At 52.4% G+C, this 23,636-nt stretch overlaps 1 protein-coding gene across 3 annotated transcripts in view; it reads left to right on the top strand.

Annotated features, from left to right (window-relative positions):
* The first annotated feature begins 2,485 nt into the window (after nt 1-2,485).
* The window catches only part of TPCN1 (two pore segment channel 1), a 57,032-nt gene continuing 35,881 nt past the window's right edge, over nt 2,486-23,636 (top strand). For all 3 annotated transcript variants that reach the window (XM_080821333.1, XM_080821334.1, XM_080821335.1), the window contains exon 1: nt 2,486-2,643. In XM_080821333.1, coding sequence (XP_080677459.1) covers nt 2,532-2,643 — 112 coding nt within the window. In that variant the 5' untranslated portion in view covers nt 2,486-2,531. The remainder of the gene's footprint in view (nt 2,644-23,636) is intronic.

Raw genomic sequence — 23,636 nt, 5'->3', positions numbered from 1 at the left:
CTCCCCCGCGTCCTGAGGCGCCCCACCCACAGAGACTCGTGCCCGGGTCAGGCATGGCTGCTGGCCCGCTTTCCTGGGACCTGTCCCCGCGGGTGACCCGTCCCTTCTGGGTCCTCCATAGAGGGAGAGGAAAAGTCCGGCGAAGGAGCCCTGGGCTAGGACTCAGGAGTCCTGCACTGGGTGACCTTGGGCAGGTCCCCTGTCCCCTCTGGGCCTCACTCTTTCCTTCTCTGCAAAATGATGGGCTTGACTTAAAACTGGGGGCCTGGTTCTGCCAGGAGGTAGAGGGAAATGGTTAAGTGGGCATTCAGACTGAGTTCAGACTGCCCTGGTGAGATCTGGGCTCTCAAGTTTCCTGCTTGTAAAAGGCGGATTAAGTTAACCCTTCTAAGCCCCAGTTTTCCTCATCTGTGAAGTGGGGATATTAGCTAAATAGTATTTCTCAACAGCAGTGCTGTTGACATTTGAGCCACATATTTCTGCATTGTGGTAGGTCTCGCCTGTGCCTTGTAGGATGGATGTTTAGGGGCATCCCTGCCCTCTGCCTAAGAGCACCCCTGCCCCCTAGTTATGATAATCAAAAATGTCTCTGTGTGTTGCTGGTGTCCCCTGGTGGGGGGCATAGTCACCCAAGTTGAGGTCCACAGAGCTAAGATACTGCATGCATTGCAAGCAAACAGTCGTGAATAAAACAGTAAAAGGAAAAACCTCTAGCCCTTACGATAACCACGATAAAAATTTAGAACCTTCTTCTTGATTAGATGAGAAGGTTGATTGACTCTCTCACCTGTAAAATAAAGACGGGTCTTGTTAATTGTCAAAGCTGAGTGTTGGATACAAGGAAGTTCCTTTACATATTCTGTTTTTGAGTGTTTGAAAATACCTGCGGTAAAAAGTTAAACAAAACAAATAAAACACATAGTTCTTAAGACAGCCGAATGGTAGCGTTTCATTTGGGATTTCCTCTTTTGTCTCTCCATTATTGGGATTGCAGAGTAAAATGAATCCTCAGACCTGGGGGAAACTTAAAAGAAGTCTTAACAGGAAGTTGGCTGGGCAGAGAGCAACGGGCTTAGCAAACAGAATGGGGCTCACTTTTGCTGTCTAGTTTTAAAAAGATATTGACGCACAGGAACTTAACTCTGATGATGTGTGAAAGATGCAAATTGCCAGGTTGCCATTTAGTGGGTGAGTTTGGAGGCAGACTTGACTGAGCCCAGAAGCCCTCAGCTTGAGGAAGGAACCTGCTGCTCGTTTCAAGTTCAAAGGTCTGCTGTCAGATCTGCTGAGTCTTTACTTTGCATTTGGTCCTACTCAGCGGAAATGGGAATGTGTATAAATAGGAACTGTAATAGGCTAGTTCTGAGTGCTTTAAACTTGGGAGTCCAGGATGAGCACTTTTGCTGTATGACTCTGGACGTCATTTTAAAAAATACTCTTCTTTTTCCTCCTAAAACACCAAAACCTAGGAGAATAATACCTATATAAGAATGAGCTGGGCACGTATAGGTGATCTGGCATGCTTAACTCTACAAATCATTGGAGTTAGGTGCTATGTAAATACCAAGGCTGGGTCTTGGAGAAATTATAGAGTGGTGGATGGGATAACAGATCTGGAACCAGACTGTGTCGTTCAAAGTTGGACTTTCTAACTGTGGGTTTTTGGGCAAGTTTCTTAAATCTCTCTGAGCCTAGAGTCTCCCACTCTGTAATGGGGGCTAGTAATCCTGTTTATTCTTACAAAGTTTCAATTAAGTTTACTTAAAATTGCTAGGAGAACCCCCAGGACATAGGAAGTGCTCATGGAGTATGAACTACTATTATTTTAATGGTTGTATTTTTTTTTAATCCTTAAAATCCTCACAAAACACATAAACAAGGGCAAAGAGGGATGGAGGTAGAACATACTAGCCATAATCTCATCTCCAGACATAATTACATGTAAATTTTCAGTATTTGTTTTTACAGAGTCTCCTCCCATATTTATTTATTTATTTATTTGACAGAGAGAGAGATCACAATAAGGCATAGAGGCAGGCGGCGGGGGGGGAGGGGGTGGGAGTGGGGTGGGGTGGGGAAGCAGGCTCCCCGCAGAGCAGAGAGCCCAATGCGGGGCTCGATCCCAGGACCCTGGGATCATGACCTGAGCCAAAGGCAGAGGCTTTAACCCACTGAGCCACCCAGGTGCTCCTCCTCCCATATTTTAATGCTGTTACTATAATACTCTTCATTAAGATATAATTCACATACCATAAAGAATCCACCATTTTAAAGGGTACAATTCAGTAGTTTTTGGTACATTTGCATGGTTATGCAACCGTTGCTACTCTCTAATTCCAGAACTTTGTCGTCTGTAGTGGTTGTATTTTGGTAATTGTTTTTCTCTTTTTATCTCCCAACCCCTAGAAGATGCCTCTGATGGAGGAGTTTCTGAAGAGCACCTCTGGGCCAGTGGCTTTGAAAGGAAGCTCAAAGCAGAGACTATTTAAAGCTCTGGACATTGCATCCTGAGGGCTGCCCGAGAGGAGAGCATGGCCGTGAGTTTAGATGACGACGTTCCCCTCATCTTGACCTTGGACGAGGGTGGCAGTGCCCCACTAGCTCCCTCCAACGGCCTGGGCCAAGAAGAGCTGCCTAGCAGAAGTAAGCCTGGGGGGTGCGCTGGGGACGGGGCACAGCTTTTCTGTTTCAGGGGGTGAGTTGTGGGCTTGGTGGTCTGGTAGTAGATGCGTGTATGCTAATGCCTGACCCCATGTCTGACCCCTGAGTTCTGACACACACTACTGGGAGACCATGGAGTCCTAATCTTGCATCCCTAGCTTAGGGATGCTTCCAGACACTGCGTAGGCTACCCTTCCCGGGGCTCTTGCCTCCCTCAGGGCCTTACCTCCCTTGTACTTGAAGTACCCTGGCTTTGTGGATGCTTGGTGGGGACCTCAGGCAAATCTGCTCTTTGGCTAGCTTCCCTGCCCCATTCCATGTTAAAAAAAGAAACAGATTTCAACACCAGCCTCCTCTGTCCAACCTGAAACTGTTGGCAGGAAAGCAGAGATGACTGCTTCTCCACGCTGAGCTCAGTCCCTGCATTGCCCAGGACAGGGCGGGAGGGGGGCAAGCATTGGTTGTGAGGCATTGATTTGAGGGTTTGGGGTTTTGCTTTGTCTTCCTCTTAAACCAGAGCCGAGCACAAAGTGACCCCGAGAGAGGTGAGCTTTAAATTTTTTACATTTTAATTGTGTTTCTGGCAGAATGAGAGACCTTAAAAAGCTTTCTGGTCCTTGTCCCGGAGCTACTGGGTCCAGGAGAGCTTAAAATAACTTTCATTTTGTGGAGGGTCCTAAGATGTCAGGGACTCACGCTTTAGGATCTTCTCACCAAATGGATGTTCCATCTGCTGGCGGTGCTCCTGAGCCAGCACAGAGGGGTACTGCTGTCCTCCAGTCCGCGAGCCTGGCTCTCCCGTCTCCTTTGTCCGGAGAGAACACTGCTGAGTCGCAGGGAACTCTGCAGCCTTCCCTTGGAAGTGTTGAAGAACAGCAGTGTTCCTGGGGGTGGGTGGTGTGCCGGCTCCCTATAAACTGGCCTCTCCTTGTTTCAGCATGTTCACCCCACTTAGAGTGGTCGAGCTGGGTGGTCCAGGGAGATTGGAATAGAAATCAGATTCTTCCCTAAGCGCCATTCAGGGCCGAGAAATCAGTGGCTCTGATTTCGGGCTCACGTCTTAAATGTCCTAGAGCTGGCAGGCTAAGTATGAGGCTCTTTCCTATCTGTTATCTTAACTAAGATCCTTTTACAGGGTAGGCAGTATTATCCCTGTTTGACAGAGGAGGAAACCATGAGTCAGAGAGGTAAAATGACATGCCCAAGGTCACACAGCCAAGCACATAGTTGAGCATCAATTTTGAACCCAGGACTGTTTGACACCCCTCCCCCTCCTCCCTTTTTTGCTCTCCTGCTCCTCCTCCTTGTTCCAGCAGGAGCCCTTAATAAATGCAAGCACTAGCCCTTAGCATTTATATATATCAATCTTGTCACAGAACCTCAAGATAAAATTACTGTTATTTCCCATATCACAGAGGAAGGAGCAGCCTCAGAAAGGTTGGGTAACATGTCCAAGGTCACACAGCTAGTAAGCAATAATGCCCCTCTGCCGTCCACCCCCACATCACTATGTAAGGTGCTTTGAAGAAAGTGATGTAAATGAATGTGACCTAGCCTTAGCTGCTGCTGCTGCTTCTTTTTTTTTTATGTTTTATGTTATCAGTTGGACGCTCAACCGACTGGGGCACCCAGGTTCTCCCCCCAACCCCGCCCAGTCTCAGCTTCAAAGTAGGATACTCCCTAGTGTGGAGGGTGGCCAGGTCCATGGCCAACAAAGGAATGGACTGCAGGGGTGGGCGGTTGACATACTAAGGGTGTGGGTCATTCTGGAAGTAGTCGGGCTCAAGATTCTAAATTGGAATCCTGGTCATTGTCTGGGTGCCTCTTTTAAGTCCTTCTACAGCACCAGAGCTGATGGCCCGGGTGTCTGGCTGTCCTGTGGATCAGAGTGGGAAGAGCAACCTAGTTCTGTGTCAAGATCAGATTTTGAACCACTGATGGTGCTTGAGTGGGAATTAGGCCAAGTAGACAATAAAACCGACCTTGGATGGGCCTCTAGTGAGGCTATTCTTATCTTGGTGAAGTTGGTGGCTTCTTTGGCTGTTAAAAACAACGAAAGGGGTGTCTGTGTCTCAGTTGGTTAAGGGACTGCCTTGGGCTGAGGTCATGATCCTGGAGTCCCAGGATCAAGTCCCACATCAGGCTCCCTGGTCAGCAGGGAGTCTGCTTCTCCCTTTGACCCTCCCCGTCTCATGCTCTCTCTCTCTCTCAAAAAAAAAAAAAAAAAAAAAAAAGGAAAGAAAAAAAGGACAAAAAGAACAATGACATATAAAACCGTCAAGGTCCGAAGAAACTGTGCTTTCTGCACGGTATGTTGGTGCCTCAGTTTCCCTTCTCACCCTCTTACTAGGTCATTTGCTCAGACCTCTGGGAACTAATGGTATAATCCACCAAGGCTTGTTGGCAAAACGGTGGGGCCTTTCTGAGGACAGTTTTGGCCTGTGTTATTTTGTGCTTGGATTTGGCATTGACCTTCTACCCAACATCCCCCAACCCTGCTGTCTGAGCAGCACGTCTAAAACACAAATTGGACCCAGTACTCTCCCCAGCTTGCAGCTCCCCAGGACCTCAATGTCCCCTGTGGGAAACAGGCCAAGCTCTTTAGCTGGTGTTCAAGGCCTTGCGTGTTCTGGCATCTTCTTGCCGGAGCAGTCTCATTTCCAGCCTTAGCCCCCAGTGTCATACTGCCTCCAGTTCTGCGAAACTACCGTGCCTTCTTAAACCTCTCTGCGTTGCGGGCGACTGTGTCTGGAAGGTCTTTCCCAGCCTCCTGTTTAGTGTTGTTGCTGGTTTCCAGTTCCATCTTGGGAATCCTGCTGATAATCCCATCTCTTTGAAGGCATCACCGAACCTCCCCTTCCTGACACCGCTAATTACTCACTGCCCTTTTCTGCTTCGGTATCTAGATGAGGCTTCCACGGTTACAAGTCGCTGACTGTGTGGTAATGACTTGTTTAACCATCTGATTACCTCCTGTGCCCCAAGTTCCATTCATTTTGGTATCCCCCAGCTCTGTGCCTACTGTATATTGGTCCTCAACAAATCATGGTGGAAATAAACCTCGTTGGGTTTCTGGAGCCTTGTAGCTGGCTCGTGCGTGTGGCTGTCAGGGCCCTGGTCAGAAGTGGGCGACATCTCCCCCTTTGTTTTCTCCTAACCAGTGCTTGGAGTCTCATTGCTCAAGGCCGGTTGCCCTGGAGGCTGCCCCTGTCGCCTCCAGGCTGTGGCTAACATGAATCCTTGCAGTATCAAGGAGTTGGCTGAATTCACACAGCAGAATTGGCAGCTACGTGGGCATGAGCCACTGAGACCCAAGCCAGCTTTCTAAGAGCGTGAGCCTTGCTCGAGCTTGGGCCCCTGCCCAACCCTGCAGCTGTCACGGAGGCCTTCTGGCGTCTCTGTACCTGTGTCCTCCTTTGTGGAGGACATGGCAGCTGGAGTGACCATGACAAATAGCAGAGTGGGGACTTAAGCCACCGAAGTTCATTTTCTCACAGTTTTGGAAGCTGGAAGTCCAAGCTCAGGGTATCAGCAGGCTTAGTTTTCTTTTCTGAGACCTCCCTGCTTTCCCTGAAGACAGCCGCCTTCCCACTGTGTCCTCACATGCTCGTCCCTTAGTCTGGGTGTCTGGGTCCTCATCCATTCTTACAAGGACACCAGTCAGATTGGATGAGGGCCCAGCCACAGGACCTCATTTTACCTTAATTACCTCTTTAAAATACAGCCACATTCTGAGGTCCTGGGGTTAGAACTTCAACATGGGAAGTTTAGGGGACACAGTTCAGCCTGTAACCTTCCTTGCCCCCTCCTCACATGCATGTGCGCAGGAACCTGGCAGTGCTGCCTATGACCTTTGACCCCACGCGGCGGCAGGAGGGGGGGGGTCCGTGCTGGGGTGTTATCTCCGCAGGACACTGGAGGGTTGGGATCATTTTTTCTTTTTTCCCTTTGTGGGCAAGAATGGATTTTATCCAAGACTCAGATGTCCCTGGGCTCTAAGAGCGGCTGCTGAAATGCTAATGAGTGACTCATCGGCAGAAGATGTCGACTTGATAAAGGAGGCAGGTAGAAGCAGAGGTATTTAAAGCCTGGAAATTAGGAATAACCTTGAAAACGGGCAGTGGAGCTGGCATTTGACAGCGTGGTTTCAAAATAGCTCACGGTGTGCACTGCGTACCCAGCAGTGGTCTAGACGGCTGCTACGCCACAGCGTCTGAGCGCTGGGGGCAGTACAAAGGATTTTCCAAGAGAGTTCTGGACACACTCACCTTTTGCCTTCTCATTGCCTTTTGGCCCAACAGTTGCCTAAGATAGGCCTGCGTTCTGTGCTTTTTCTGCGTATAAAAAGGATTGGGGTCGAGGGGAGTAGCTGAGATACTTCATATCATGGGGCTACTTTGGTGCCAGTGGTCCCTGGTTTCCAGGTGACAAGCCATGCAGGGATAATGCCTAAGGTAACAGGGGAGAGGAGTCCCCTCTTCCTCCTTCACCCTGATGCCTGGTATGCCGTTGGGAGTTACCTCACTCATTCCGCTATCTAGCAATGTAGAGGGCCACTGCCCCCTTGTAAGGGGCCAACATGTGATTCCTTTTCCAGAGTTTTCATGCAGCCAGAGCCAGTTGGCACCAGGCTCAGTCAAGGTGGGCCAGAGCTGTTGGCCTTGGGGCAGGTATAGCCAGGATGATCTGGGAAAGAGCATGGGGGCCGTCCACCCAACGACTAACCCCACAGGTGAACTCTCCATCACAGAAATCTGGGGCTGTAGTTCTTGCCCAATGTCCTTGCCAAAGAGTGAACTTTGCCCAAGGGACTCATGTAGCTTTTGTTCCTTGTGATAGCCTGGGTGGTGGACTGGTTCAACATGTGGGCTCTAGAGTCAAGCTCCAGGGTGCCAGTCCTAGCTACATAGGGATCTTTGCCTCTGTAAGCCTCAGCCTCCTCATCTGTAGAGTGGGGTCATGCTAGCATCTCCCAGGAGGGTTGTTGGGATGTAGTGAGATCATGTGCGTGGTCTCCCCATGAGACGTGCTCAGCCAGTCATGGGTGGTGTCGTCATGGCTGGAGACTGGGCTGCTGCTTTGGAACATCATGATACATGAGCAGGCCAGGATCTGAATCCTGTCTGCCTCACTCCTGGCCCACGGGTGGCCACAGGCGAGCCAGGAAGCAGCAGTAGCACGGCAGCTGGAAACCAAACAGCAATTAGATTTTCACAGCCTCCCAGGGAGCCTGGCATTTGGCTCCACAGAGTCATTCCCCAGGCTTGCTTTGGGCCTCACCAAGGCAGAACGCCGGGTGTCACCAGGCCCGCGGAGGCACCCATTAAAATGAGCAAGCACGTGGCCTGCTGGGCTCCAGCCTCCTAACCCAGACTTGAAGCCTTTCGCTTCCTCAGCCCTCCACATCTTCACAGAGGATACTGTCTGTTGCCTCGGGCCCCCCTGCCACGAAATGCCATTTCTCCCCTCCGCATGCAGAAAGTCGCCAAGGCGAAATGGCAGTCGTGGCAGCTGGGTGCGGGCTGGAGCGCCGGCTGCGCTGCTCTCTCCCCATTGCCTCGCATTTGCTCCGGAGTGCTCCAGGAACTAGAGCAGCCGGCTTCTCAGCTTCCAAGTCAGGGACGGAACCTGGGAGGGCTTTGATGGCTCATAGCAGTGTGTCTCTTGGGGCTCCTGATGGCCGCGTCTTCCCCGAGGCTGCCTCGAAGGGTGGCCCAGGAGAGAAACCCAGGCTCTTGAGGGGAAGCCCCAAGGCGGATGGTGGTCCCCAGACTGGTTGCATCCCACCTTGGTGTTCGGGAAGCCCGAGGGGTGGCTCTCTGTTCTTATCCCTTTGCTGGGGCAAATTCCCTGATTTGGACATTTCTTCACTCCTTCCCTTCTCTCCTGGTCAGTCCAAGCCGAGTAAGGTCTTACACGATAAAGATCACAGCTCTCAGGTGCGATGCCCCTACTGTGTGCCCAGCAGTGTTCAGAGGCTCTTTGCTCGTGCTGGCTCTCTCATTGGAAGCTCCCAGTGGATGTGTGTTGCTGGCACCTTCAGGATCCCTGTCCAACAGGCGAGGAAACTGATGCTCTGGGATGTTGGAAACTTCCCCAAGGTCACACAGCCAGGAAGTGCCATGGCATCGACTTATATCTTCTAACCCCAGACTCAGGCCCTTACCTCAAGTTCTACATGCCAAGAGATAAACTCTGTGGAAGAGGGAGAATTTTAGGCTCAATTTTCTTTTCTAAAAGGAAGTCGGTTTCCCTCTCTCTGTGTCTTTTTTTTTAACTTTTATTTCCTACGAGGCACATTATTCTAAATTGGAGTTCCATACCTAGAGCTCCTTTTCATAGTGTAAAAATATCCAAGCCGATGGGGTGTCATTGTACAAACTGTTGGATCCTCACAGAGGAACCAGGAGACATGGGCAAGTGAAAAACCAGAACACAAAGGACACCCGCGACTCCCCTCAGTAGAAAACTCCAGCTCTCTCCACCACACAAGCTCTTCCTCACCTCTTCCTTCACACAGGCATTGGGCTTAACTTTCCATCATGGTGGTGAGGCTGAAAATGAGAACTTGGAGGAGTCCAGATTGGGGAATAGAAAAGGACAAAGGAATACCGGCTTGGGAGTGTGGCATGAGGCTCAAAAGGCTGGCTGGGAGGGCGCCTGGGTGGCTCAGTGGGTTGGGCCTCTGCCTTCAGCTCAGGTCGTGATCTCAGGGTCCTGGGATCGAGCCCAGCGTTGGGCTCTCTGCTCGGCAGGGAGCCTGCTTCCTCTCTCTCTGCCTGCCTCTCTGCCTACTATGATCTCTGTCTGTCAAATAAATAAATAAAATCTTAAAAAAAAAAAAAAAAGAAGGCTGGCTGGGGTCCTGAGGAGGGTGACCCCCTGAGGTCAGTGGTTCCTGGGATAGGTGACCCCCACATCCAGGCCTTCCTGGAGGATGTCCTTGGACTGGATAATTGAGTCAGATTGTGGGTGTTTGGGCTGCCTTGGGCACTGAGGACCCCTTTGCCTTGTTTGTTCTTTGTGGGAGGGACTTATTTCGCTGGAAACATATGCACCTCCCTCTCTTCGAACCCCTTGAGAAGATCTGGTTCAGTAGAATTGAACCTGTAGCAGAGGTGCTGGGGCCTGGCGGGCCTGGGCCTTTGCTTCCTGGTGCTGCCCCTCCTGCTGCCCCTTCCTTCACTCTGGCACCTGCTGCTGTGTAGGCCCACAGGCTGGTTGTTACCAGATTTTCCACAGCATCAGGAGAAGTCAAAACCTACACTTTTAGGGACACTTGGGTGGCTCAGTGGGTTAAGCCACTGCTTTCGGCTCAGGTCATGATCCCAGGGTTCGGGAATCAACTCCCGCATCAGGCTCCTTGCTCAGTGGGGAGCCTGCTTCTCTCTCTGCCTCTGCCTGTTATTCTGCCTGCTTGTGCTCTCTCTCTGACAAATAAAGAAATAAATAAATTCTTAAAAAAAAAAACCTATACTTTTAATCAGAAGTCATCTGACTTTTAAGTATCGGTAACAGTTCTCGTTTCTTAAACACAGCCGGCCAGATAAAATCTGGTCAGTGGGCTGCTGCTTTATGACCGCTGAGCGAGAGCCCACCAAGTCAGCCTCGGCTTTCTGTTCAGAACCAGCCACCTCAAAATCAGAAAACAGTATACAACCGACCAACGAACTGTGGCCCATAAGATGTTCCTGACCTTTGGGTGGCATTCAGTGGGACTTGGAACTGGCCGGGAGGTTTTTCTCTCTGCTTCCACATGATTTGCCTAGAGGAAAACCAGATTTCATCCATCTGTGGACTGGAGGCCGGAGCTGGGGGGTAGGAGTGCCGTGGGCACGGAAGGGTGAGAGGACGCAACAGGCGGGCACATCTCCCACAAACGCCTTTGTCTTCCTTTTCTGTTTATCCTTTCCTCCCCCTGGGTTGCGATTCATGTGACTGCCGGAGGACCGATTTCCCATTCTTCTCATCTGCATTCTGTCCAACGTAAAGATTCTCCTCTTTGTTCTTAGCTATTTGAACCAAGCTGGCTGGGACTTTTTTTTTTTTTTTTTGGCTTTTACTTTGAGATGTAGAACATTCAAGCAGGTGTTAGAAATCAAAAAAGTAATTGTCTAATAGCTAGTATCCATTTCCTAATTCTTCTTATTTGAACAGTTACTGCCTTCTTGTCAACTGAAAAATGAAGCAGAGCTTTTCAGCTGGTGGGTGCCTTATTTCTAAAGAACTTAGAACAGCCACTATGGAGGTCAGAAGGAAAGAGTCAGATGTAGTTATGGCTTGTGAAGGACCGATGGTCTGGTTGGCCGCAAGGCAAATGAGTAGGAAGCGCGTTCCTTTTGCGGCATGTATGATAACTGTGGAAGCTATTTGGAGGTCGGGAGAAGAAGGAAGGCAGGGGAGGTGGGATACGGGGCAGGAGGAGTCGGGCTTTCTGATTCAGGGCTGGAGCAGCAGCAGCAGCAGCTCTAGAGAGACTGTGTTTGAGCGGGCGGAGTCTTTCAGGAGATGCGCAGGGAGTGAAGACTGTCCCAGAGGAAGGGATGGGGGCGGGGCAGAGGCCTGGAGGTGTCGAGTGGGTGGGTGTGGGGGGTGCTTGGGTTGGAGGATGGGGAGGAGAGACTGGCTCCTGATCTTGGAGGTTCCGTCGCCCTCTACCCTTGGGGCCAGGCCAAGGAGCTGGGACTTCATTCCGGGTGACGGTGAAGCCCGAAAGGGTGCTCTCAGCAGGAGAGTGACACGGTCATGTTTCCCGGGAGTGTCTGAGAATTCACGCAGGCCGCCCTGCGAGGAGTGTTTGGAGCTGGGTGTGGTGGCCCCGGGGACCTGGTGGACCTGTTTCGTTCGGCCCGAACAGTGTTTTCAGAAGCGGCTTCACTGAGCAGGCCCGACGCTTGATCACGGGATGAGCACGTAGCACCCGTGGTCTCACACACCCCAGCTTCCCCTGGTTCTTACCCGCTGGGGGCCCGTGGGCATTTGAGTTTGTTCCCTTTGGAGTAAATTCTGGTGGGGACAGTGCTGGCGGGGAATGGCACTGGCAGAGACGGTGCTGCTGGGACGGTACTGGGGGGATGGCGCTAGTGGGGACAGTGCTGGCAGGAATAGCACCGGGGTGGTTAAGAGTACGCGCTCGTGGGTCCAACCAGCTGAGTGCGAATCTGCTCTGCCATTTACTGTCGTGGGTTAAACAAGGTGGCATACCGCAGACCATCCGTACGGTGCCTGGTTTACACCAGAAGGAGCCCTTGGTGGATGCGAGCCATTATTAGGGACAGAGCAGGCAGACCTATTTTCTGGAGAGCCTAGAATGCCAATAGCAGGAGTTTGAACTTGGTCGAGGAGGGCATGGGAACTTCTGTGTCTGTTTGGGCCAGAAAGTGACGTGATGACAGAGCAGCATCTCTCCCAGGACCCCTGCCCACTCTGGCTGCCTTCCCCAGCCACCATGATGCTCTTCCTTAGAAACCCTGAGGTGGGCGAGCCCTGAATAGGAATGGCTTTTCGCCCTGGGCGTTGGGAGGTGGGTGGAGAGGAAACTCCTAGAGTGTCCTGTGGTGGCAGGAGCCAGGTTTGCTGTTTTTCTGTCTTTCCCGACCAGGCTCTGGCCCTCCCCAGGGCCAGGTCCTGCGCACAGCCTCGGAGCTCAGCTCCCCACCTGCCTTGTGCTGGGCCTTCAGGAAGCATCTGGGCCATACAGAACTGAGGAGTACTCGCACAGGCTCACCTGGCCTGGGGAGTAGGGGAGTGCCTCCTAGACACATCAGGGACTGCGTCCAACACGGGGAAAGGAGTCAGGAAAAGAAGAGCGAGGTTGGGATGAGTCTGTTCCGCTGTGCCCGGGCCCACCATGCCTTTCCTAGTCCCACCTCGCCAAGCCCTTCGGATCAGAAAGGACCTACTCTCCTGATTTAAAAAAGCATGGCCTCCGACTGCATCCGGCAGATAAGTTTCTGCTTTGTTCCTGCGCGCTGACACAGCGCCTGAACAATCCATTGTAATCGAGGGTTGATCAGGAAGTTCTCAGTCGGCTCAGCCGGGAAGCTAGATCTAACTTTGTCTGTCGTCCCAAACGATAAAGCTTTCGCGGGGTGCATTTCCCCTCTATGGGGAAAAGAGGAGTTGGAGTCTATCCTTGTAGCCGCCCTTCATGTACTGAGGAAGTGAATACAGCTGGGGTATTTGGATTGCATATTTGAAAAATAAATATATTTTAATATATTTATATTTGTTTAAATATATTTAAAGTATAATTAAAAAAATATACATATATCTGTTTGAGCTGTAAAAGCAAGCACAAAGCATAATATTGCAGCCCTAGTGTCTTTTCATTTTTATTTTAGTAGGCGTGATTTAGGGGTTTTGTATTTCCACGAAAGCCTCAGTTATGTTTGGGGATTCTCCTTGGTGAAGGCGCAGTGACTTCTGGGCTGACACATGCAGACACCTCCACGAGTGCTCTGTGGGCTCCACCCCTACTCCCAGGTCCGGCAGTGAATCCAGTAGCTGCCAATCAGTGCCCTTTATGCTGCCTTGAAGTCTGTCTTCCCCTGAGCTGCTGTCCTTACTCTCCTGTTAGCGGCGGCAAGCACTGTGATACTGGACTGCAGAAGGAAAAGCTGTGTGCAGTCATGTTTCAGTTGGTTTATGCTGGTGGGCCTTGTGCAGTAACAATGTGCATGCCCATTTTGCAGATGGGCAGTTGGAGGCGTGGAGAGTGAAGCTGAGTGGGGCCCGTTCGTTCTGTCCCTGATGGTGGGCGCTCAGGCAGGCTGGTGTGTGGCGAGCCCTAGTCCCAGACCCCGCCACCTCTGCTCTCAAGCCTTGCCTGGCAGGAGTGTATCTCTGCTCAGGCTCCAGCGACCTTGAAAGTTTCACTAACCTCAGAGTGTAGACAAGGAAACCATAAACTTCCACCCACTCCCATGGTGAAGATTAGGCCAAGTTCTCAGATCAAGTGTAAGATGAAGCCCTTTGAAACCAAGTACTCTGACCCACCTTCCCTGCCTTGCTCTGAGGCCCTGGCAGGGGTCCCAGCACTTTGCAGGCCATGAGAAATTTCTTCTCAGTTACACTCCGTGCTGACTGGCCTCCCTTCTTTTATTCCACCCCAGAAATCAGAATCCATAATCAGAAGTCTTAAAACGTGGCACCACTCACATAATCTCATTTGTTTTCTCATTTATTTTTTTAAGATTTTATTTATTTATTAAAATTTTATTTATTTATTTGACAGAGAGAGAAAGAGAGCACAAGTAGGCAGAGAGGCAGGCAGAGGGAGAGGGGGAAGCAGGTCCCCTGCTGAGCAGAGAGCCCAATGCAGGGCTCGATCCCAGGACCCTGAAACCATGACCTGAGCCGAAGGCAGAGGCTTTAACCCACTGAGCCACCCAGGCACCTCGAGATTTTATTTATTTATTTGAGGGAGAGAAAGGGTAAGAGAAAGCATGAGAGGGGAGAAGGTCAGAGGGACAAGCAGACTCCCCGTGGAGCTGGGAGCCTGATGTAGGACTCAATCCTGGGACTCTGGGATCATGACCTGAGCTGAAGGCAGTCGTTTAACCAACTGAGCCACCCAGGCGCCCTTGTTTTCTCATTTAAACCACTTTTCAGTACCAGTGTGGGCTTGGGCTGCTGTCACCTGCTTTTGATCTAGCCCTACTCCAACTTTCTCCAGCTAAAGACCTTTGTCCTTTTCTTCTACCCAGCCTTCCCCAGGCCTCCCAAACCAGTTAGGGTAGTGGCTACCCGTCCACACCCTCGCATTCTCTACTCTGTCTGTGCCTCCTTCTCTGCTCTCCAGTCACAGAGGCCCCTCCCCTCTCTAGTACCTGCGTGCAATAGATTTGATTGATGTCTTATGCACTGGATTGAGGTTTGCTTTGCACCGTGGTGGATTTCTAAAGGTTGTAAGAAAATGGAATTTTGGTGAGTTAGATAATTTAAAATACGAGCAAGAGGGCTGAGTTTGGCAAAGCATCTTCACAGTATGATTAATATGCCTGAGTTCATCTGGTGTCGAGTTGGGTTTTATAAACCAAGTTCCTTTCAATAAGGGTTCAACCTGTTTGTGGATGTTTTTCTAGTGTCTCTGTGATGCCCGTTCAGGGCGGCTGGGTTGGACAGGGCAGGAAGGCGCTGTGCCCCCCTCGGTGTAATGTCTGGGTAGGGTAGGCGCTGTTGTTTTGGGTGTTGATATGGGGGCACGGATGTACCTCTTTCTGGTGGTACAAGTTTTGCAAAGGCAGAGACCGTGACTTTTCTACTCATAGCTGGAGCACTTCATAAATAGATGAGAAGTAATGTGTCTGGGAGTGACTCACCGGGTTCACAGAATATCCGAGGCCCCAAGTGACTCTGTGGGTCACAGCGTAGCCAGCTCCAGCAGCCATCTGGGGTGACAAGAAGACTCATACACATGTGATGGGTCAGAAATAGTCCAGGCAGGGCCTGGTCCTTGCTGCCCCTGGGAAGAGCTGACTTTTTGGATGGTTCTAGCACTTTGCACTTCTCCGGGAGCCCACACGTGTCCCATAATTGCTGTGGCGGCCTGGGGTTCTCGGCTCCCACCTTCCCACCCCTCACCCTACCACCCTGCCATTGGTAGGCTGCCTTTTTTCTCCTGCTGTAATCTCTCTTTTTGTTGGATTGGGTATTTATTTTTAATTTTTTTTTTTTAATTCCTTTAGCTCTTGCTGAAAATCAGCTTGGGCAGAGCGGTGGTGCTCAGTGCTGGCTAATGGCTTGGAGCCCCTCCAAGCTGCCGGATGTGTTGGCTCTCAGTTGTGGGTGGTCGTCGACAAGCGTGATGTCTCCTCTCTGTGACTCCCGAGGGTGCCCTCTTCTTGCCAGTTCGGCTGTTCACACTTGGCTGGCTGGCCTTGTCGTCGGCAATCGCAGTTTTTACGGCGCACCCCGGGGCTGGTCTGGTTGCCTTGACAGGGCCCAGATTTGTTCAGTACGAGAGCCCATTCGGCCTCCGGGCCCTTTGGCCCGTGTGGTTATGTTGCAGGTTATTTTGTGCTGTTTTTGATGTGGAGCTCAGATGCCGGCCCAGTGTGCCTAGAGACTCCACATCTGGAGACTGGTGGCTTGGGAGAACCAGGTCGTTAGAGATGTGGGTGTGTGTTGTGTGGGTGATGTCGTCTGCTGGTTGTGTGGGTGATGTCGTCTGCTGGCACTCTCCAACATTCTGTCGCTTCTTCAAAGACTGTTAATCTACAGAGAAGGACGGGGTTGAAATTCCGGGGTCATTGGCTGGTAGCTGCATAAGCTCAGGTGAGGAGCTGAGCCTCAGTTTCTACATCTGTAAAATGGGGATAAGAATACCTCCATTCAGGGTTGACATAAAGATTAAGTGGGAAATTCCATATAACATGGCCTAGGACCAACTCAGTAAATAGTAACAAAGTGTCAGGGTTTCATTTTCAACAAAGTGGCGATGTTTCCCCTTCCTAAACCCCTAGTAGGCCATTTAAGGACTCTGGATAGAGGGCTTGAACATGCTCTTCCTCTTACTAAATTCCCTGACTTCCTCTTAAGGAATTGTTAGCTGGTTTTGATATTGTCTTAAATGGTAAATGGAAGAATAACACGTTCACTCCCTTGACCACCGTCCCGGGCGCACTACAGGGAGCATTTACTTCAAGCAGCTCTGTGTCTCCCCCACTTGTTAGGTTGGCTTCTTGGTTTCCATTGTGTTTGTCTCTATCCACGATGCCTCTTTTTGGCTGCCTGCCTCACTTGACAGGAAGGGAAACTGAGGAAAAAGGAAGGGGAGGCTGAGGGCAGTGCCTGGCCACTGACTGCACAGGCTGTCGACCCCGTTGGCTCCTGTAGAAGCAGCAGGTCTCGGACAAGGGGCATGCGTCAGCCCTCCAGCTCTCTGCAGGATGTCAGCCTCTGACCACTGTCACTTCCCCAAGAGGCCCTGGGCCTCCGGCCACCGCACTCCTTATTGCTGCTCCTCGGGCAGGGCTGCCAGCAGCCACGGAAGGTCCAGATGCTGGGGTGCGGCCAGTGTCTGTGCGAGCCCCGTGGAGGCAGCCCAGCAGGTGCTCCCAGGCAGGGGCTGGTGCGGACGCAGATCCATGCTGACGCCTCAGCTGACACCTCAGGGGCATTGTGGAGAATGAGTCTCATGGCCAGAAGTGTCTTCCAAATGCCACTTGTCTGCTGTGCTCTCATGGGGGCTCTGGAAGTGCCCACGTGTGGTGAAAAATGTCTCCTCTCCCAGGTCACCCTTCCACAGCTCCCGTCCCTGTCCCTGTGTGGTTCACAATTAGCATTTCTGATGCTTCCAAGTGAACACAGGACAGATGTTCGCACAGGTGCTGCACTCCTCACTGGGTAAACAGAGTGGGGCTTGCAGCCTGTGTGTGTGTGTGTGTGTGTGTGAGAAGCAGTTGAGGGGGTGGCTTCTGATGGGTGTGCAGACCTCACAAATGTCTTTTCAAGGCACCCAAAGCGTTTTGCACATGGTAGCTGCTCAGTAAATCCTTGGTGATGAGTGATCAGTCCCAGTTAAAGCCCTTTGTTTCCATAAACCCAGTGACGCAGGGGCAGGAAGCAGAATTGCAAGCCGAGTCTTGACTATCACGGATGAAGGAGGGAGAGATGCCATCCTGCCTGCGGGCATCCAGCAGCCGCTTGCTCCCTCTCCGCCCTGGCAGAAGGGGTGGGGGTCTGTGGGGGCACACAGTCATGGCCGGTGGCGAGTGGTGAGGAGGCTTAGGTAGCAGAGGTGAGCGTGGTGGCTCCCGGCGGGGCACCTGCCCTGCACAGGTGCACTCACGGTGCTGTCCTGGGAGACCGAACTTGAGGTTTTGCTGCATGCAGTGTCTGTAGATGGGGTTGTGAGGTTCACCAAGAGAGGCCACCTTGTCAGGTGCTTTCGATTGGCACACTTGCTCGGATTGCTTCTCTTTGGACCCAGTGGCTCAGGCCCTGTCTCCTTCAGCCGGTCTGCTCCTCCTGCCTTGTCTCTGCCTGGGTCAGCTTCAGGATCACTGAACCTTCTCTAGCTTCCCAGAAATGCCCTGCTGTTTGCTTCTTTGAGCTTTATGCATGACCTTCCCTGTTTCTGGAATGTTCTCCTCCCCTTCGCCTCCCCCCCCCGCCCCGCCCCAGTGCACTTGTGAATCGTCTTCATCCTTCATCCTTCATCCTTCAGAAGTGGCCCAGACATCACTCCTGAGTCTCCCTGCGCCTGCCCACGCACCCCCAGGGAGGGCAGTTCTCATACCCTTTTCTAGGCTGTTGTAACTAAGAAGTGACTTTAATGCACCAGAATCACATTCCTTCTCATGACTCCTGATGGTGAGCCCCATGAGGACAAAGTACATGGTTTGACTTTTTTCAAATCCAACACCTGGCACATGCCTGGTATTCAGTAGGTGCTTAATAAATGTCTTTAAATTAAACCGTATTTGTTTGTATCAGGAAGGCCAGCCTTGAAAAATTCCACCCTCCCTTGTTCTCCCCCAGATTACTGCATGATTTATGAAGCCTGCCCAGTGGCTCTCAAGGTCATGTTTGCAACCTTAGGGAGCAAGTGCTCTGAGTAGCCAGTTGGGGGTGGGCTTCTGGGGCAGTAACCACTACCCTTAATTACAAAGAAGCATGTCCCCAGCCCCTCCCAAGAGCCTCTGTTTACAGCTACTGCTCTCAACCGTCTAGCCATTTCCCTAACAGTTCAAGGCCCTTCTGTGGCTGACCTCGTGTACCTACAGAGAATCCCTCTGGATTTGGCCAGAAACGAAGTTGAGGGTGGCACAGGGCATTATCCTGGCTACTTCCAAACCAGGCTCCTCCTTCTAGAACAGTGGTTGACCCATAGTACTGGCCTAGTTGAGCCTTTTGTTTTTCCTTTCCTCCTCTGGCCTGAGCCTTTGGCAGAACGAGTTTTGGGCTTGAGGCCAGCGATTCAGCTATGTTGGCTCTGTGCCAGCCCTCCCCTTCCTGGAGGTCAGTATATCTGCCCAGGGCTCTGTCCGTGTTTGCTGTCTTTCCTAGCATGCACTGATAACATGGCCCTATGTCCTGTGCCATCTCGCAACCAGTCATCAGAAAGAGAGGCCTGAGCAGGAGGAAATGTGTGCCCTGCTTTCTTGCCTCAGAGTGTCTTTTGCCCGGTTTTTATCTGGGGGCCTTTGAAGAGCCAGCCAACAGCAGAAGCGGTGCCCGGAAAACTCATCAGTGTCACTCTGGTTTATTTTCCTCTGCTCTCGGAGTTTTTTTCCCATGGAGTGGGGCTCTCAGTGACAACTGGCGAACGGTTGGGCGGTGGCTCGTTGTCATTCTGGCGGGCACTGGTTTCCGGGGGGCTCCGGGTGCTTCGTGGGCATTCACATTTGTTTCTGTGCCGCCCGGAGCACAGCTGGCCCCAGTCTCAGTTAACGGGTGGAGAAACTGAGGCTCTGGGGATTCTGACGGCGAACCAGCGGGAGTGAAGGGGCCCAGTTGGGAGGGAGCCTTGAAGAGGATGTGCAGTGTGTGTGTGTTTGAGAATGGGTGAGGTCGTGCACATGTAAGAGGAGGAGAAGGAAGACTGGCAAGGATGGAATGGGACCAGAGAGCTCCAAATAGACCTGCCCAGCAGCAGTCCCGGTCTAGCATGCTTCCCCATCCGGGAGCTCATAGGCCTTTTATCCACAGCAGCCTCTGGTCCTAGGCCCCCGAGGAAGGTCTCAGTGGCTTCCCCAGCCCACGCAGACCCTGCCCTTGCTGGGTCTGGGGGTTGGATCCCAGAAGCCCTCCCCTCCTGCCCGTTCTTTCCGTTCTTTCCGGCTCCTCCCTAGTGCAGCTTTATGGCGGCATATGGAAACTGTTTCTATTTACCCAGCGCCACCAGGATGCTGCTGTGTGCTGTGCTCCAGCGAACGGAAACCTTGGATTCCCCGCAGGGTCATTTCAGAGGCTGCATGCAAAGCAGCCAGCTGTTTTGCAGGGAGCGTCTGGGCCCTGTTACATCAGCGCGGAGAAAGCGTTACCATCTGTGCAAACAGGTCATCCTGGTTTGGCGGCCTGGCGGCCTGTCGTCTGCATGGAGAACTTCTCTCCTACTTGGAGTCAGTTTTTTGTTACTGTTGTTTTGTATTCGAAGGCCTGCCCCCTTGGTCTTTCCTTTCAACTCCTTCCCCTCCTCCTGCGGGTGATTTTATGTTCACCTCCCTGGGCTGGCTGCCAGGATCCGGGGAGGGTAGTTAAGGAGTAGGTGTTGCGTAAATCTTTAGTGGCTGAGGTCTGCGGGCAGAGGAGGCCGAAGCCTGGTTTCCACTGGAGAGCTCTCTGCCCGGGGCAGCAGAGGAGCAAAACAAACTGTTTCTCTTTGGGAACTTTCCCCGGAGGCACAGAATGGGATCTTCTTGGTTGCCAAGAATGTTCCTGGTCCGCTTCCTCCGGCCCTTTTAAAACCTCCTGCGAGTGAGAGCCAGTGGAGAAGCTGGCTTGCTGGGAGGGCCTGGAAGCCTGCTCCTCCCACCCTCCTGTACCCGCTGTGTCTTTTTCCTTCTTCCCTCCTGCTCCCAGGCTGGCCGCCTCCCAGGAACACGGACATGCAGAGGCCAGGGCCGGCAGCCGTTTTCCTTCTGGAGGAGGTAGTGGAGGGCCAGCTCCCCAACAGCCCAGTGACGAGGTCATCCCGTCTCCACCAGATGGGCCCTTGCGGTATGCCTTGACCATGCCTTTCCAGCTCACCTGGAAGAGCCCCCCCCCCCCCCCGGCTCTGGGTGAGGACAGTGCCAAAGTCTGAGGTTGCCGTGTTGATTCTCATGAGGTCTCTAACAATCCCCGGTTGGGCCAGACCTGGAGAGCTGTGGTGAGAGCCCTCCTGACTGCTTCGTTGTCCAGGACTCTCCCCGCACAAGGAGCACCCATCATTCACCTGGAGACCTGGGGGCCGGTATTTCCCCCAGGAAGGGCAGAGTTAGCCAGGGTGGGCGGAGTAGGTGGGCAGGGCAGTTGGGAAGGGGGCTGCTTGCAACCCCCCCGGGGTCTGAGGCTCCCCAGACAGACAATCTGGAGCAGACCCAGTGGGCACAGGGCGTGGGCTGTCCCCAGGACATGGGGAACTTCATGCCCAGTAGTGACCAGTCAGGGGGCCTAGGAGTCCCAGCACCGCCTCTCACATCCTGCCTTGAGGGGGTCTTTGCTAAGGAAGCCCATTGGGATCTGTTCCCTGGCAGGCAGGGCCTTGTGCCCCCAGGCACCCCACCGTCTGAACCACGGGCCCACCGTCTGTGTCTTCCAGCTCGGCTGCCCACTTGACCCCCGGGCCCCTGACTTGCTCCCTGCTTCCCTGCCTTTCTCTTTTACGGGCTGTAATTGTCCTGTCCCTTTTGGGAGCTGCTGAGCCTTTGAACATGCCTTATACCACAGCAATAAAGCACTTGGGATTTGGAGCATTTCCATCACCTCTGTGGCCACTTTTCCAGCCTCGGAAGTGGGAAGCAGTGTTGGGGGCAGGGAATTAGGAGCCACGTGGTGCCCCAGGCGCCCCCATTTGCGGTGCACTGAAAGTGCTTCTGGACTTGGCTGCAGGGCTGCCCCCTCTGCGTGAGGGCTGCCTATAAAAGGAGCAGGGCAAGCCAGGGGCTCCCTGCCTTCCATTTGCGCCCTTTGTATAATCCCTAAATGTGCCTCCCAGCCGCTGGAGCCAGGTGTGAAGGGGGCTCTGTGTAGTCTCCCATGGCTTTCCTGAAAAGCCCTGCAGCCTTCCCACCGCTCCCTCCCACCCCTGGGCCTTTGAGCCCTCCCCAAATATAAGAGCCACAAACAAGCTATGGGGCTTTGCCTTCGGGGACCTAGTAAGCAAGCCAAGTTCTGTGTTCTGAGCAAGCATCAGGTTGAATGGTTCGAACAAAGTCTGCCCTGGAGGGGAGACTCCTCCATTCTTTCCTCTTGGCTCTGCCAGTCACATTTTTCCTTTTCTTTTTAAGGTTCTGCCCTGAGTTACCCTTATACAAAACAGTGCCTCTCCAGCAAATCCTTAAAAGAATGATCTTTTAGAAAGCACAGAGATCATGTCACAGCCCCTTAACACCCTCTGGCACTCCCACTGCGGTCCCAAGGGAGCCTACCTGCCTGGCTCTGTGCATAGTTCCTGGTCCCTGCCCTCCGGTCACTGGCCCAGGAGTGTGCTTCTGGAATCTTTGGGGAAGAGCTTCATTTCACTTCATTTCAGATGTTTGTGGAGCATTTGCCCATCATGCCCAGCGCTGTTCTGGGTCCTGGGGACTCCATAACAAGATGAAAGTCCCTGACCTCACAGAGCTGGCATTCTAGGTGGGGGAATGCACGAAACAGGCTGACAAGTGAATCAGTGCCCTTCTAGGTGGTGACATGACCCCAGGGAGAAGCACAGAGCAGCCCGAGGAGGACAGGGCGTGCCAGTGACTTCCAGAGATGGGAGAGATCGGGGGAGGGCAGAGGGAACACAAAGTGCACAGGGCCTGAGGCAGAACCTTCCAGGCCTGTCCCAGGACAGTGAGGAGGCCAGCATGTCTGGATCGAGAAGGTGGGTGGGACGAGACATCTCAGTCTCACAGGCCATTTTAATCCAGGGGAGGACTTGAGGGTTTTCCTGAGAGCGGGAGGCTGCAATCTGTTTGGAGCGGAGGAGTGATATCATCTGGCTTAGGTTTTTAAAGGATTATTGTTATACTGAATTACTAAGTTTACTTAAAACATGTACACACACACACACACACACACACACGCACGCAATAAAGGACTTCTCTGACTGGCCTAGAGACTAGACAGGCAGGGCGAGGTGCGGGGAGCCCAGTTGGCAGAAGGGGTTGTGCTTCCCCGGGGGAGAGGTGGGTTGGGCCACGGCACAGGGTCGGAGCGGGTAAGCCATAGGATCTTACCGGCTGGGCGCAGCCACTATCTGGGCATCATTCAGCATAGTGAATGAAGGGCATACCAGGGGCTGAGTCTCCTGACTCCCGAGGAACCCTCCTGCTCTGGGATTCCTATGGGTGTGGCTACTCTGCTCAACATTTTAGGTCGAGGGAAATATTTTCTCATAATACCTGCTCACCCCCCAGCTCCATACCTGCTGAGCACACGGGGTAGCCCTCCTCTGCGATTCAGCACGGTGCTTCTGAACACAGACCTGGTTCACTTTCTAAATGTGTGAGACCTGGGGCAAGTTCACACATTGCTCTGCTCTGCCATTGGCTCATTCGCAAAATGGGGACAGTCTCGGTCAGTTGGGAGGATGAAGTTCATGTGCATATGGAATGTGTAGGAAGTGCCTGGCACCGGGGATATGCGCCGTGTGTGCGGAAGTCCGTTATTTGGGCAGAAGCTGAGTTGCTGAGCTCTGGACTGCGTAGATCTGTGGGGCTGCGGTTAATCAAGGGAGGGAGAGGAATGAGTGTGCTAAGAGGTACCCTCACCCTCTCCGTGCAGCCAGGCGGTGTTTGTGGAAGGCTGTTGATAACTAGCAAGGTCTAGGCAGCTGGACCCTGCCCCAAGGAAGATCATGAATTTGAGTTGTTTTTAAGGCCATCTGCCCCAACCTGCCTGTCCCCTTGGAGTCTCTGTGTACCTGTAAATACAGAGATGCTGGGGATTGCAAGGGCAGCTGGTCCAACTCCCCACTCGCGGGGTGAACCTCCGTTCTGTTGAAACACCCCCATGGATGGCTGTGGAAACTCTTCTTGAGGCCCCGTGGTGATGGCGCCCTTGCTGTCTCCGCAGACACGTGCCCCTGCAGGGCCGGGGATGCTCTCCAGGTACCTCCAGTCCCTGCCCTGGGCACTGCCCTCCGCCCCTTGGACGCCCACCAAACAAATGAGTACACGAACAAGGCAATTGTTGGCTTAAAGCAATTTTGTTAATAATTACTTCCAATGTACAGATCATATTTAGAATAAAATAACAACTGTGTACCCAGCTGTAACAGGGCCTAGCATTTACTAACTTACTTTAGCAAAGCAAACACGACAGCTAAAGCCCCTTCTGCC

Source organism: Martes martes, assembly GCF_963455335.1.
Source record: "Martes martes genome assembly, chromosome: 13".
NCBI classification, from domain to species: Eukaryota; Metazoa; Chordata; class Mammalia; order Carnivora; family Mustelidae; genus Martes; species Martes martes.
Note: the sequence above shows the minus strand (reverse complement) of the source record. Positions and strands in the feature narration are given on the sequence as shown.